This window comes from Malaya genurostris, chromosome 3 (genome assembly GCF_030247185.1).
Source record: "Malaya genurostris strain Urasoe2022 chromosome 3, Malgen_1.1, whole genome shotgun sequence".
NCBI lineage: Eukaryota > Metazoa > Arthropoda > Insecta > Diptera > Culicidae > Malaya > Malaya genurostris.
Genome location: NC_080572.1, coordinates 179801177 through 179813614, shown reverse-complemented (window position 1 = coordinate 179813614; position 12438 = coordinate 179801177). Strand labels below are relative to the sequence as shown.

The window sequence follows — 12438 nt, the reverse complement described above, 5'->3', positions numbered from 1 at the left end:
AGAATTTACTGAACTAGCGAGCAATATAAAGAATTCAAACATAAAGGGTTGCGTAAAGTATTTCGTTCGTTACGTTTACAACGTTCAAATAAAAATTGTGAACACTCTCGAAGAAGTATTTGATTTCCTGATTTGAAAACAGGAATTGGTTTCTGAGGTTTCTAAAAAAACTTTATAAAGTTTGCAGAACGGGAATATAATTCAGTTTGTTAGACATCCTAAGCAAGATTTTTATTCTAAAAAAGAGTGAATTCATGTTGAGTTTCCTTTTGTAATTTTTTAACTATAATTTTCATGACAGAAGCACGAGAATGTTGATATTTTCTTCGATCAAATTCAAACGAATGAGCAGTCGAAGATTGTCGTCAATGATGAGATTCAAATTATCTATTACTGTATCGAGACATTATTTTGAATGAGAGCTCTATAATAGTTGAATATAGAACTAATTAGTTTAACTACTGCTTTATGTGAAATACTGAATGTGAAAATGAAAAGCGATCTGAGTCAAAATTTGTCACTACATATGTGGTTTTGATCAATAAGAACCAGATCAATAATAGAAAAGTTTCCCAATGAAGGAAAGTTGAGCTAAAGCCTGTCCCAGAAAGTATGAATGCACTTTGATTTCGCTGTAAATAATTCACAAGTGTTAGATATTCAAATTTTATTCGATATACTGATAATATTAGACTACAACAACAGAATATTATTCTCAACATTTTCTACTTAGATATTGTAGTCTAGCTGGCGAACCTTCTTGCGAACGTTTCTCATTAAATTCCGTACAGACTTCTTGGCGACAAGTTTTGACACTTTTTTCAATCTTTTTCGAACTGTTTAATTGTTTTGGGCTGCCGAGACATGCTTCTTAAGAAGTGCCTTCGTTAATGCCCAAAATTCCTCAATTGGTCGAAGTTGTGGGCAATGTGGTAGATTCATGTCTTTTGGGACGAAAGTGACATTTTTGGTAGTATACCATTCTACCGTTGATTTCGAGTAGTGGCAAGAAGCAAGATCTAGCCAGAAGACAACAGGATCCTTGTGGCTTCGAATCATGGGTAGAAATCGTTTTTGTAAACATACCTTAATGTATATTTCGCTATTCATTGAAGCAGTGGTGATTAAGGGTTTCGAAATCTTACCGCAGCTACAAATTACGTTTCCTGAAATATGGAAGATAGGATTCCCAGTATTACCAGTTTATAAAAACGGAACGAAGTGTACAGTATCAAACTACCGCGGAGTAGCGGAATAGCGGAATAGAATTCTGAATTTTATAACACATAATTGCTCTTACTATATATCTGAGATTCAACATGGGTTCATGTCTAACCGTTTGACGTCTACAAACATAGTATCCTGTACCTCCTTTATCATAAGTTCGTTAAATTCTATCTAAATCGATTTCTCCGTTGCGTTCCACAAAATTTATCATTACATAACAATCTCAAAGTAAAAAGAACTAGAATTCAACGGGTCATTTCTGAAATAGCTTCACTCATATCTTACTGGTCGCAAAATGATAGTGAAAATAAGATACTGTACGACCTTACCATTCGCTGTTACCTCTGGAGTTGCTCAAGGAGGTCATCTTGGATCGTTTATATTTTTACTTTATCTCAACGATATAAAACTATCGTTCGCCGATGACTTCAAATTCTTTCAGCTGACGCAGAATACCTACAAGAGCAGTTGAATAATTTGACTAATTGGTATCATATCAACAGAATGGTTTTGAACGCCTCCAAATGCTCCGTAATCCCTTTTAGTCGCAAACAGTCTGCAGTCAGTTTCGACTGTAATATTTCAAATTGTGGGTACAACGAGCCTTTTGCAAGCATGTTGCCGCATATTCAACCACTGTTCCAATTCATTCGACTTTAATCTATCACGGAATGTGGTCAAGAAATTGTTCCTAGGGTTACTATCTAATTAGTTTTGGTTTTAGTTTGGCTAAAGATACTATATTTAAACAAAATGTATCATTTAGATGATTGTGATCTGTTGATGCAAAAGATGAGGAAGTTTCAATCGGTCTACTGGAGAACATGTTTGACAGAAACTAACTCTATCGGGCTTTTTCCTACTCCAATTAAGCAAATATATAAACAAATGCAAAAGTGCACCTTGCAAAACAACGTAGCATCAGACATCGACTTTTTCCTATAAAAGATAGTTTTTATATTTCTTGAAGAGACCTAAACCAAAGGCAGCAGCAAAGTGGCATAAGTTTGACCATTCTATTTCAATAGACTTTGGTGCCAATTTTCTGTATACAGAACCATTTCATGGCTGGTGCTACCTATTGACACTAATGGCGTTTTTCATTAAGGACTGAGGCCAGTGTGTTTTAGGGCGTTTTAGAGGGCTATTTTCACCCTTCAAATCTGATTTTCTCAGAAACGGTGCCGAATATCAAAAAACCCAACTGACAATCTCTTAGAAAATTAGCGGTCGGGAAAGTCTTCTTTCTGAAGGAAGAATTGCATAGCTGAAAACGGCAACTTTCAACTTGTTCATTGAATATCTCGCCTTCAAAAGCATGGATCAAAAATCTATCCTGACAATGTATAGATAATTTAATTTAGATGCGATTAGTGCATAAAACATATATGTTGTCGCGATAATAATTAAGTGAAAGATATTTTTGTGAACGTAAGTCGATTTCTATGGTGGCGCCATTTTAATTCCCTGGTAACGTAACGAAACATGAGAGAGAAATAAAATCGGCTCAAAAAGGCTGCCAAACAAGCGGTAGCTTCACATAAATATAATGTAGTCAAACTTGTAACCGAAAACATCTAAACTTTCTTGGCAACCCGGCCACATCGAAAGTAATTTTGCACATTTACGAGAGAGCATAGAGAGAAATCACATTTGCGACAGAGCATAGAGAGAAATTTGCGAGAGAGCATAGAGAGAAATGCGAGCCACGTGGTTTTACGCGACCTACTGACCTCTACCCCTGGTGGCGTAGATTGCTCTGTTTTTGGACTTTCGAGCAGAAATGGCATTGAAACGCCGTCAGAACATTGCATTTCTGCTCGAAATTGCAAAATCAGAGCAATCCACGCCACCAGTGTTTTTCAAAGAAATACGGCATAAGAATCCTTCTTTTCGAGGCTCGAACACACGATAACGAGACTTGCACCTAATACTCTAAAATCCGTGTCTTTTCATAAAAACGGAAAAAGGTAACCAAGTTAGATAAATCAAAATATTGTGATCAAAATTATGGAAAACCTTTTTTAGTCCAACTAGTGGTGTAATGATGCCTTTCTCATATGCCTTATATTTTCAAAAATATCACCAGAAGATTTTATGAAGAAAAAAATTTTTTTTTGATCTTGAATAAAATAAGAAACTATCTTTAAGTAGAAACTAACATAACCTTTTGAAATTTTAAGCAGTTATGTCAAGTTAAGTTAAGAATTTTTCTTTATTTTGCATCGCCGCACTAAATGATTTATCACACTTTACCCTATAGTTCTGGAACCGGAAATCGGACCCGGATGAAATTAAACAGCAAGCTATGCCACTATAGGAACTTTTATTTAATCCTGTTTGTGGAAATCGATCAAATCATCTCGGAGAAAAATGAGTGAGTCTCGTTTTAGAGTTTTTGACCACTACTTCTGGTACTTCTGGAACCGGGAACTTGGAACCAGTATAGCCAAAGTCGGTTCGTTGAGTAAGTAACTAATATAGCCTACAAATTGAATCCGTTTTAAGCCAAATCTAGAAGAATTTTACCCTTCGTCGCTCTAAATGACGGTGTGAAATTCAATAGCAAGCTATGGAGCTACGAGATTTTTATTTTTATATTATTTAACACACACACTTACTTTTTATATTATTTAACACACACTCACACACATACACATACAGACACATACATTGCCCAGCTCGATGAACTGTGTCGAATGATATAGAACACTTAGCCTTCTAGGCGAATTTCCACGAGTCAATTTTTCAAGTGATTGAATAAACTTTCTATATCAGAAAGACAACAAGTGTACTTTTGTAGAAAAGCATCGTTATCATGATCTTGTAAAAACACTAACAAGTAGGTACAAATTGACAAAAAGGATTAGAAATTCAATATTTTTCACCTGAAATATATAAATTTTAATGTGGCAATCCTGCACGCTATACGAAATTGAACAAAGCACGCTGCGAACGAAGCAAAGCTGCACGTATCGACGCGAACCAGTTTTACATCATCATTTTGAATTTGAATGTTTTGACACTAATCGCCCTATAATTTCGAAACCGGAAGTCTGATCAGGATGAAATTGCTCAGTATATTTAAAGACAATGAGAGCTTTAATATGAATAATGAGTCGTGAAAAACGGCTTAACCTTTGCAGAGAAAATGACGGGAGTTCCGTTTTTGGAGATATTCACTATTATCGGTGCTTTCGGAAGCGGAAACCGAGGACTAGTAGTTCCGAAATAGTTATATATATTCACTAACTAACAAGATCTGTCAACTAGATCAATTTAGTAGTAAGTTTTATAAAAATATGCACCTCGTTTCGCCATCGCTTGTGAATTTGAAAATTTTCACTAATCGCACTGTAATCCCAGAACCAGAAGTCGGATCTGGATCAACTTTTTGGGGACTATTTAAAGAATTTTAAGACCTTTTATTTGATTCTTAGTTTATGAAAATCAGTTAAGAAATTTCATAGAAAATTTATAGCGCATTTTTTTATAAATTTTCACAGACCTTTCATTTCAAGTTTTTGAAAATAGGTTCAGTCATCTCTGAGAAACGTGTGTGACTATTTTTTTCCTTTTCCTGGTGCATATCACACTGTAATTCCGGCACCGGAAGTCGGATCCATATGAAACTCAGGAACTTTGTATGAGACTTTATTACCTTTCATTTGAATCTAAGTTTGTGAAAATCGGTTCAGCCATCCCTGAGAAAATTGAGTAACATTGTTTGTCTCACACACACACACACACACACACACACACACACACACACACACACACACACACACACACACACACACACACACACACACACACACACACACTCACAACGGAGTTTTTGATTTGTCTTTTGAAAAAAATAATCTTTGATTTTTGAAAATGAAATTTCTTTAAATCGGTGTGGCACGCAAATCAAAATGAAATTTTTTATCATATTACCATCAAACCATCCCGATACACAGTGCTTTTGTAAAAATGCGATGTCTTCGAAATCTTTTATAAGATGAAACAATTGGAAGTCGCCGCCAAAAGATACTTTTAAGCAATGCGAAAAATGAGGTAAAGCAATCATTATCACGATATTAGTGATATGACTGAAGCTAATTTAAAAATTTAACCCAAGTCATGCTAATTTGATCACTGAGCTAAGTCAAAATCACCGTGTACAAGTATTTTGAATACTTGAAATTTTTATTTAAAGCTATTATGGAACGATGAAATCAATAATTGAATTAGATGTTCTACGAATATAAATTACACCAGATTCATGGAAATCCTTTTAACTACACAAGTATTTGATTTGTAATCGCATCACATGTAATGAATTTGATTCCTATTTTTCTATCCCATGCTTGTCGCAACTCACAATCATTTATCGTGTAGGGGTACTATTAGAGAGCTGTCACAAATTTAATAAAAAAAAACTTGCGTCAAAGATGCGGAAACCGAGAAATTTATTACCTAAAAATGGACCCTAAAGCTTCAGTTTTTTTTATTGCAAAACAAAGCCGCCATAGCAGCTGATTTTGGCGGATTGAACCGCGCTATCCGAGAGCAAATTTAGCGTTCAGGTCAACGGGTGTGGCCTACGGGGGTCTAAACGGTCACGTTTAGACCGGAGAACCTTTGTGCCGACCAGCTCGGATCATATGACAGCATTCCGGCATAGTTTGAAGAAGGTATGGTTCACACGTGAACCCGAACGCGGAAACCTTCAAAAGACCTGTTCGACCGCAGCGCGCAACTCGTAGTGCCGCTGTGAGTGGTAATCACCGTAGGCGCGCATTCACAGCATGGGGCTAAAGATACTATTTCGCTATCAAATTGCTATAATTTCCTTCCCTGGCGCGAAAAGTCCACGCGTTGCCTACCATCGGCAGCTGTTGATACGAATATTTGTGAACGGGCGTCTAGTTTACAAGTGAAAGATTTCGGCGGTTTCGGGGAAACTGTTGCGAGAAAAAGAAACAAATGTAGGTTAAACAGTGATTTATGGTAGAAAACCAGGTCTCATTGGAGTCTACAGCCATCATTTGTAAACTGACTGACAGTGATGGGGAAGATGTTTTCAATTAAGAGGACCTCTTTTCAATTAAAAAATGTCTCACCACTCTCGACTGGGAAATCCTCGAACTTGTTGACAGCGTTTTCATGTCCAACTAATCGCTGCACCGGATATCAATTTATGATTCTGTGTTCACTTATAAACCATCTATCCATGATGGGATCCGTCTGTTTACATAATGATACCGTTTATCTTTGAAGCTAGTTCATCATTATTCGATTTCAATTTTCTTAGATGCATTTATGATCGGTGATCTTATTTATATACATAATAATTGAGTCTATGGTTACCCTTTATTAGTAGATCACCAAAATTAATTAAAATGTACCATAAAAACGTTTGAAATGTATTGCTCTCTTGTTTGTCGTTTCGTCTTCGACTCGTCAGTGCAGAGCAGTTCAAATTGCACTGCTTAATGCAAGAACTTAGACAGTTCGTCACTATTTTTGGTTTTGAAGAAGTTTTTTCTCAAGACACACTCGTTCTTGACACACCGGTCAATAAGTCAGACAGACAGATCCCTTTAACGTTCAATAGAGACATAGTCATCTGAACAAATTTAATAAAAATTGGTTCATTCATGTGTTAGTTATTGTGTTTGCTGCGACGCTACTTTTGGAAAATTGTCTAAATCAAACTAGTGATGTAATGATGGTTTTCTCATATAACTCACATTTTCATAAATAGTGTTTAGGGATTCATCAAAAATCTATTCCTTATATCTTGAATAAAAACAAGATAATTTTTTGGGCATAAGCTAGTCTAACCATTGAAAAAGTAGCCAGTTTTGAGCCATTTTATAAAAAAAAAATTTTCCGCGTTGCCTCTTTTTACGTAACTCCTTTTACAAATCAAATACCAAATAATGTAATCTTTTGGCATTAAAAATGCATTACTCTTCACTATACGAAGCTTTGTGTCAATTTACAAAAATGTAAAACTAACCACGTAACCTTTTTCTATCATAATTTTGAACGCTTATAACTCAGTCATTTGTTGATGGATTCATATAATTTAACTAGCAATCGATTCGGAAACACTTAACTTAAACTTATGAAGTAACGTCGTTTAAGTATTTCAATTTCATACTATTGAAAAATTGATTTGAATTGAACTATGTTTACACGAGCCAATCACAGTCACAGTCACAGTGCGTCAATGATGTCATCCTCTCGTCCGATTTGCGCAGTATGAACTATCGCACAAAAGGGAATCTATAAATATATGCTCGAAGACATTTCTGCTTTAGTTAACCCTTGACTGCCAGCGAGTGGTTTGATTAGTGAGTGGATTACGAAACTGAAGTTACATCCATTCGCTCGCTGGTTACTTTTGTATGTGTGCGGTGTGTTGATACCGTATTAACTTATGTTTTTGCAGATTTTCGGACACTTAATTTGAAATAACTGACACTGCACTTTAACTAATTAACGCAGTTTTTATTGAACCGAAAAAAAGGCGTCTGAACTGGACTTTATTTATTTGAACTGCGTTATGTGTGTCTACTACACATGCGATTGATCGAACTGATTTGAAAGGCCTTTTCGATTAGGAGAAACTACTTGATAAGAGAGATTGTGAAACAAGTAGAAATCTGAGATGTGTGCAAACGGGATAGATCTAATATCGATCTCTACAGACTAGGGTTGTTCAAGATAAATGGTATGCATCCTAATTCCGCTTAAACAACTTAAGTATATTGAATACTAGTAGCAGTTTACTTTGATTATCCGGTAATTAGCAGGCCAATTTGAAACTATCGGCGATAGATCTTTCGGAACTAATTTAAAGCACTTATTTCTCGGTGATTTGTTGATGGATTTGCCTCATTTAACTTGATTCTAAAGCTTCAATATTCAACGCTTAAACATGTTTTTAATTTGTAGATGGGTCGTGTGCATACTGAAATCACCATTCACATACTAACAAAACAGTAGCGTGCAAATGGATTTAGTATAAAATTATATTATGATGATTATCTTAGATACACTGAAACCTCCATTAACGCACTAAACGGGGGTTCGTAAATGGAGGTAGTTCGTAAAAAAAGTTTACGTTATTTGGGAATTTACTTCGTAAAAAAAGTTTTGTGTAATGAATGTGGAAACCCCCAATCACATGGCTATTTTCGGAACGGATGTGATAAGTGGGTGCAAAAAAATGATGTTTGGGGTTGGTTCAAAATCCAAGATGGAGACTTCCGGTTTATCGATATTCCTTAAACATCCTTACAATGTGGGTATTTTCGGAACGGGATTGATGAGTTGTTGACGGAAAACGATGTTTGAAGTGGTTTGGAAATCCAAGATGGCGACATCCGGTTTGTCGATATTCCTTAAAAACCCTTACAGTATGGGTATTTTCGGAGCGGGGTTGATGAGTAGATGACGGAAAACGATGTTTGAAGTGATTCGGAAATCCAAGATGGCGTCATCTACTCATCAATCCCGTTCCGAAAATACCCATATTGTAGTAATTTCCATGGAGGCGAAAATTGTTTTCATTGGGTGCCAAAACCTCTTTTTACAAGGTCGGTTCGTAAAAAAAGTTTACGTTATTTGGGATTTGGTTCGTAAAAAGAGGTAACTTAAAAAAAGTGTTCGTAAACGGAGGTTTGGGTGTACTTCTTTTTCATTAAATGTGACTAAACACTATGAAGTATCTCTCAGCATAATCGTTCAGACCCTATTATTGAACCAAACAATAATCGTGTAACCTAATTGAATAGTTAGAAATTGATTTAGTCATATAAGGCATAATATTTTGGTCTAATCTTGCTTTCAAGAATCTCATAGAACAAATCAATGTTGTTACACGACCATACTTGGGGACACATTGTCGAATTTAGTGTTCGACCCCCTTAAGTAGAAGGTAAAACAGAATTCATTTTTTTCTTCTGATCATGCCTATATGAGCCTGCCTAGGCTAGCTTTTACGTTCTAAATTTATAACTGATTCAATCTAGAATACCTATCCGTCGTTTCATTTCATATCTTTCGTCTCTCTAAGTTAATGCTTGCCGGAACGAACCAATCAAAATCGATATAGTAGACATCATGCGGCAATTAAAATCAAATAACAATTATCATTAAGATATGAAATCGTTTTATTTGTCCAGGTTTATATCTTGAGGTTGTTCGTATCCAAAATTGATCTTTTTAGTAATTTTGTATGGAAAAATGGAAAGAAAATGTACAATACCCTATCTTTGACAAGATATGGAAAAATTATTTTTTATCCAAAAATTTTAAACTTTAAACTGTAAACCTTCACTTATCTGAGTATTTAAAAAAAAATTAATATAGTGCACAAAAAAATTCTGGATTTCTGTCACCTTGGCATCACTGTGCGCTTTTGCTATCAATTTGAAATTTCAGTGAATATATCGATAATGAAATTAAGTTCTACAAAGCATTATAGCTGACATTTTGTGTATTCGCTTGAAAATATTCCAGTAAATTTGCAATTTTTGAAAAGGTAGCTGGTATCAAATAAAATCAAGAACTTTAATACTGGCCATTCGAATTTGTACAACTTACATTCGTACTTATTTTCTGTAATCATAAAGAATATAATTTTTATGTGGCACGTTACACTTCAGTAGATATTACTTATTTTGATGCAATTACTGTAATATTTGTATGCTTTGACAAGTTTATAACTATTCAAACAATACCTTTCAGAAACCGTGAGATCAGGTACGGAATTGATTTCAATCATATGAATTTAATTTAACATTTTTGATTTTCACCAGCTCAATCAGACACAATTAAATGTACTTTCAATTTTAACCGAATGTCTTTCGTTGCTTCCCTACTTCCAGTGCCAGCCCATCCCCACGACATAGTGGCCCCGAGGTCGATCCAAGATCTACCGGAGAAACTCTTGACGTCCGGAATTTCGATACCAGGTACGTGCAGCAATGGGCGTCTATTCGATTGATCGGTTTGACCTTCCTGCCAAGAGGTCCCCAGAAGCCGTAAAAGTCTGCGTCACGTCAGCTTCTACGCCGAAGAATTTCCGCCACCATCACCGTCGGCATCGATTGGAGACCGTGACTTTCAATTTCTGTTCAGCCCATACCCGCGACACCTGGATTCTTCAGGCTTCTCTCCGTAATGATTGTTATAAATCTTGGCGGCAGCTCTAGCTGCCAAAACGTGCCGGAGATCGCGGCCGCAATGATACATCGTTACTTCACGGTGCACAATGAGTGAAACCCTTTGCTTTGTGAGTCGCAATCCATTGCACCAGCCAACGCTGCCGGGGTGGATCGATGCGTGCTATTCTGCCGGGAGGCCCTTGGCAGATTTTTCCAGGGTCTGTGTCATCGATTGTCACTCCCGATAGTGCATTGCGAGCGCCTTCCACTCCACTCTTTCAATTGTATTATCGGGCTTTTGTTCGGTTTCCTGTCATTTTTCAAATTCACTTTTATTTTCTATTTAAAGCATACTGCTCCATAGCATTTGAAAAGAGAATACCGCAGCTCACAGGATGCTTTGCGATGCATTAAGCGTGGAGATCCGCGGATTCAGAGTGAAGAGTGAAATTAACGTGTAATAAAAAGACGCTTTTCAGACGAATTTTATCACATGACACTGTTAAATTTCTATAGCTGAAAGACAATTTTAAACCCGGACATGTGTCAAGTTCAGCGATATACTAAACGTAGATTTGATTTTGCTGTCAAACAGTGTCATAATTTCCCAGCACCGTCCAATAATAACAGGTGGAAATATGTATGCATTCCGCACGTTAGCGGTTCACCAGTGCATTGAACTCCACCAGCTGGGCGAAACAAGCACACACAGGATCCCAGGAACGCGGCCAGCGTGCAGTGTTTGTTCGGCCGGTAACAATCCTTGCGTTTTTGCCAGGTCATCGAGGCTCCTTTTATGGGTCCGTGTGAAAGTGCCACGGGCACATTGCACCGCGGATGATGTCCGACAAGAATGTGTGCTGGCTGCTGACTGGCCCGTCATGCAGGGAAGATTGGGTGCCAGTTTTTTTGCCGCGGGGCGTGCGTTCCGTCGGTGGCAATTGTCTCGCACCAAATTGGGAGCGCCATCGAAGGTAAAAGGGTTTACCACTGTGCTATACCGTGGCGGAAAAAACGGTATGGTACCTACAGTGAAATTACTACACACTGCAATCAAGTGTATTCGCCGATTTGACATGGCGCAACACTGGGTTCGGTTATAGTGGGCAATAGATGGTTAATCTTTAGTAATCGTGGTTTATTGAACTTTTGTTCACAGACGATTGTTTACCACAAAGTGGAGGAACACATTCAAGTTGTATTCGTAACAATTACCTAACGTTGTTAAACTTTTCAATCAACATAGCGCCATTTTCATACGAGATTCGATGATATGATTTGACATTTATCTGAATAAAAACAATGTTCACTCAAAATTTCCTAAAATCAACACACAATCACGTCAAACATTGCTAACCGCACCATTTCGATTAAAGACAAATAATATTGGAAATATTGATACATCACTAGCGAAACAAAGCATCAGCTTCGATCATACTTAATATTGACTAGTTTTCTGTTATTCTGTTACGACCCGGGTTGGCGGTTCAATGCATAGGGCGCTGGTCTTACAAATCAGTTGTCATATGTTCGAGCCCCGACCTGGAAGGATTCGTAGTGTCAGTAGAATCGTAGCACCAGCCATGCACTGGTTCTGTACTCTCTGAATCCGCTGCGAAGTCTGTTGGAACAGAAGGTCAAATTACACTACAGAATCGATCCACTGGGTTCCTGCTTCCATGTCGTAAAAGGCGACAATTGCAGGAGTTTCTTTTCCCTTTCAGTTATCAGATATTTTCAATGTTTCACTTCTGATTACTCTATTTTACTAAATTATCTCTACATTCAACCTATCAATTTCCGTCTAGTTTAGAAGAAAAGTTTTATTTGGAATGTTTTCTTCTTCCATGTTATTGATTGTCTTTCAGGATTATAAATCGAACGATAAAAATCAACTATTGCGCAAATCCGTTGATATTACAAAGTTAATAACCGAGATAACATATATCGGTATTTTGAATATATAGTAAAAAAAACTTGATATTAATATTTCAAACAATAATTTATTATTTTTCTCGGTAGCCGGGTGCCCAGATCAGCCAAT

The 12438-nt window shown here is 36.8% G+C and overlaps 1 protein-coding gene across 1 annotated transcript in view; it reads left to right on the top strand.

Annotated features, from left to right (window-relative positions):
• Window positions 1–12438, top strand: part of LOC131434407 (uncharacterized) — a 1178250-nt gene that overhangs the window by 1105805 nt on the left and 60007 nt on the right. Inside the window, exon 6 of the mRNA XM_058601081.1 lies at window positions 10116–10202. Within this exon, the coding sequence (XP_058457064.1) occupies window positions 10116–10202 (87 nt within the window). The remainder of the gene's footprint in view (window positions 1–10115; window positions 10203–12438) is intronic.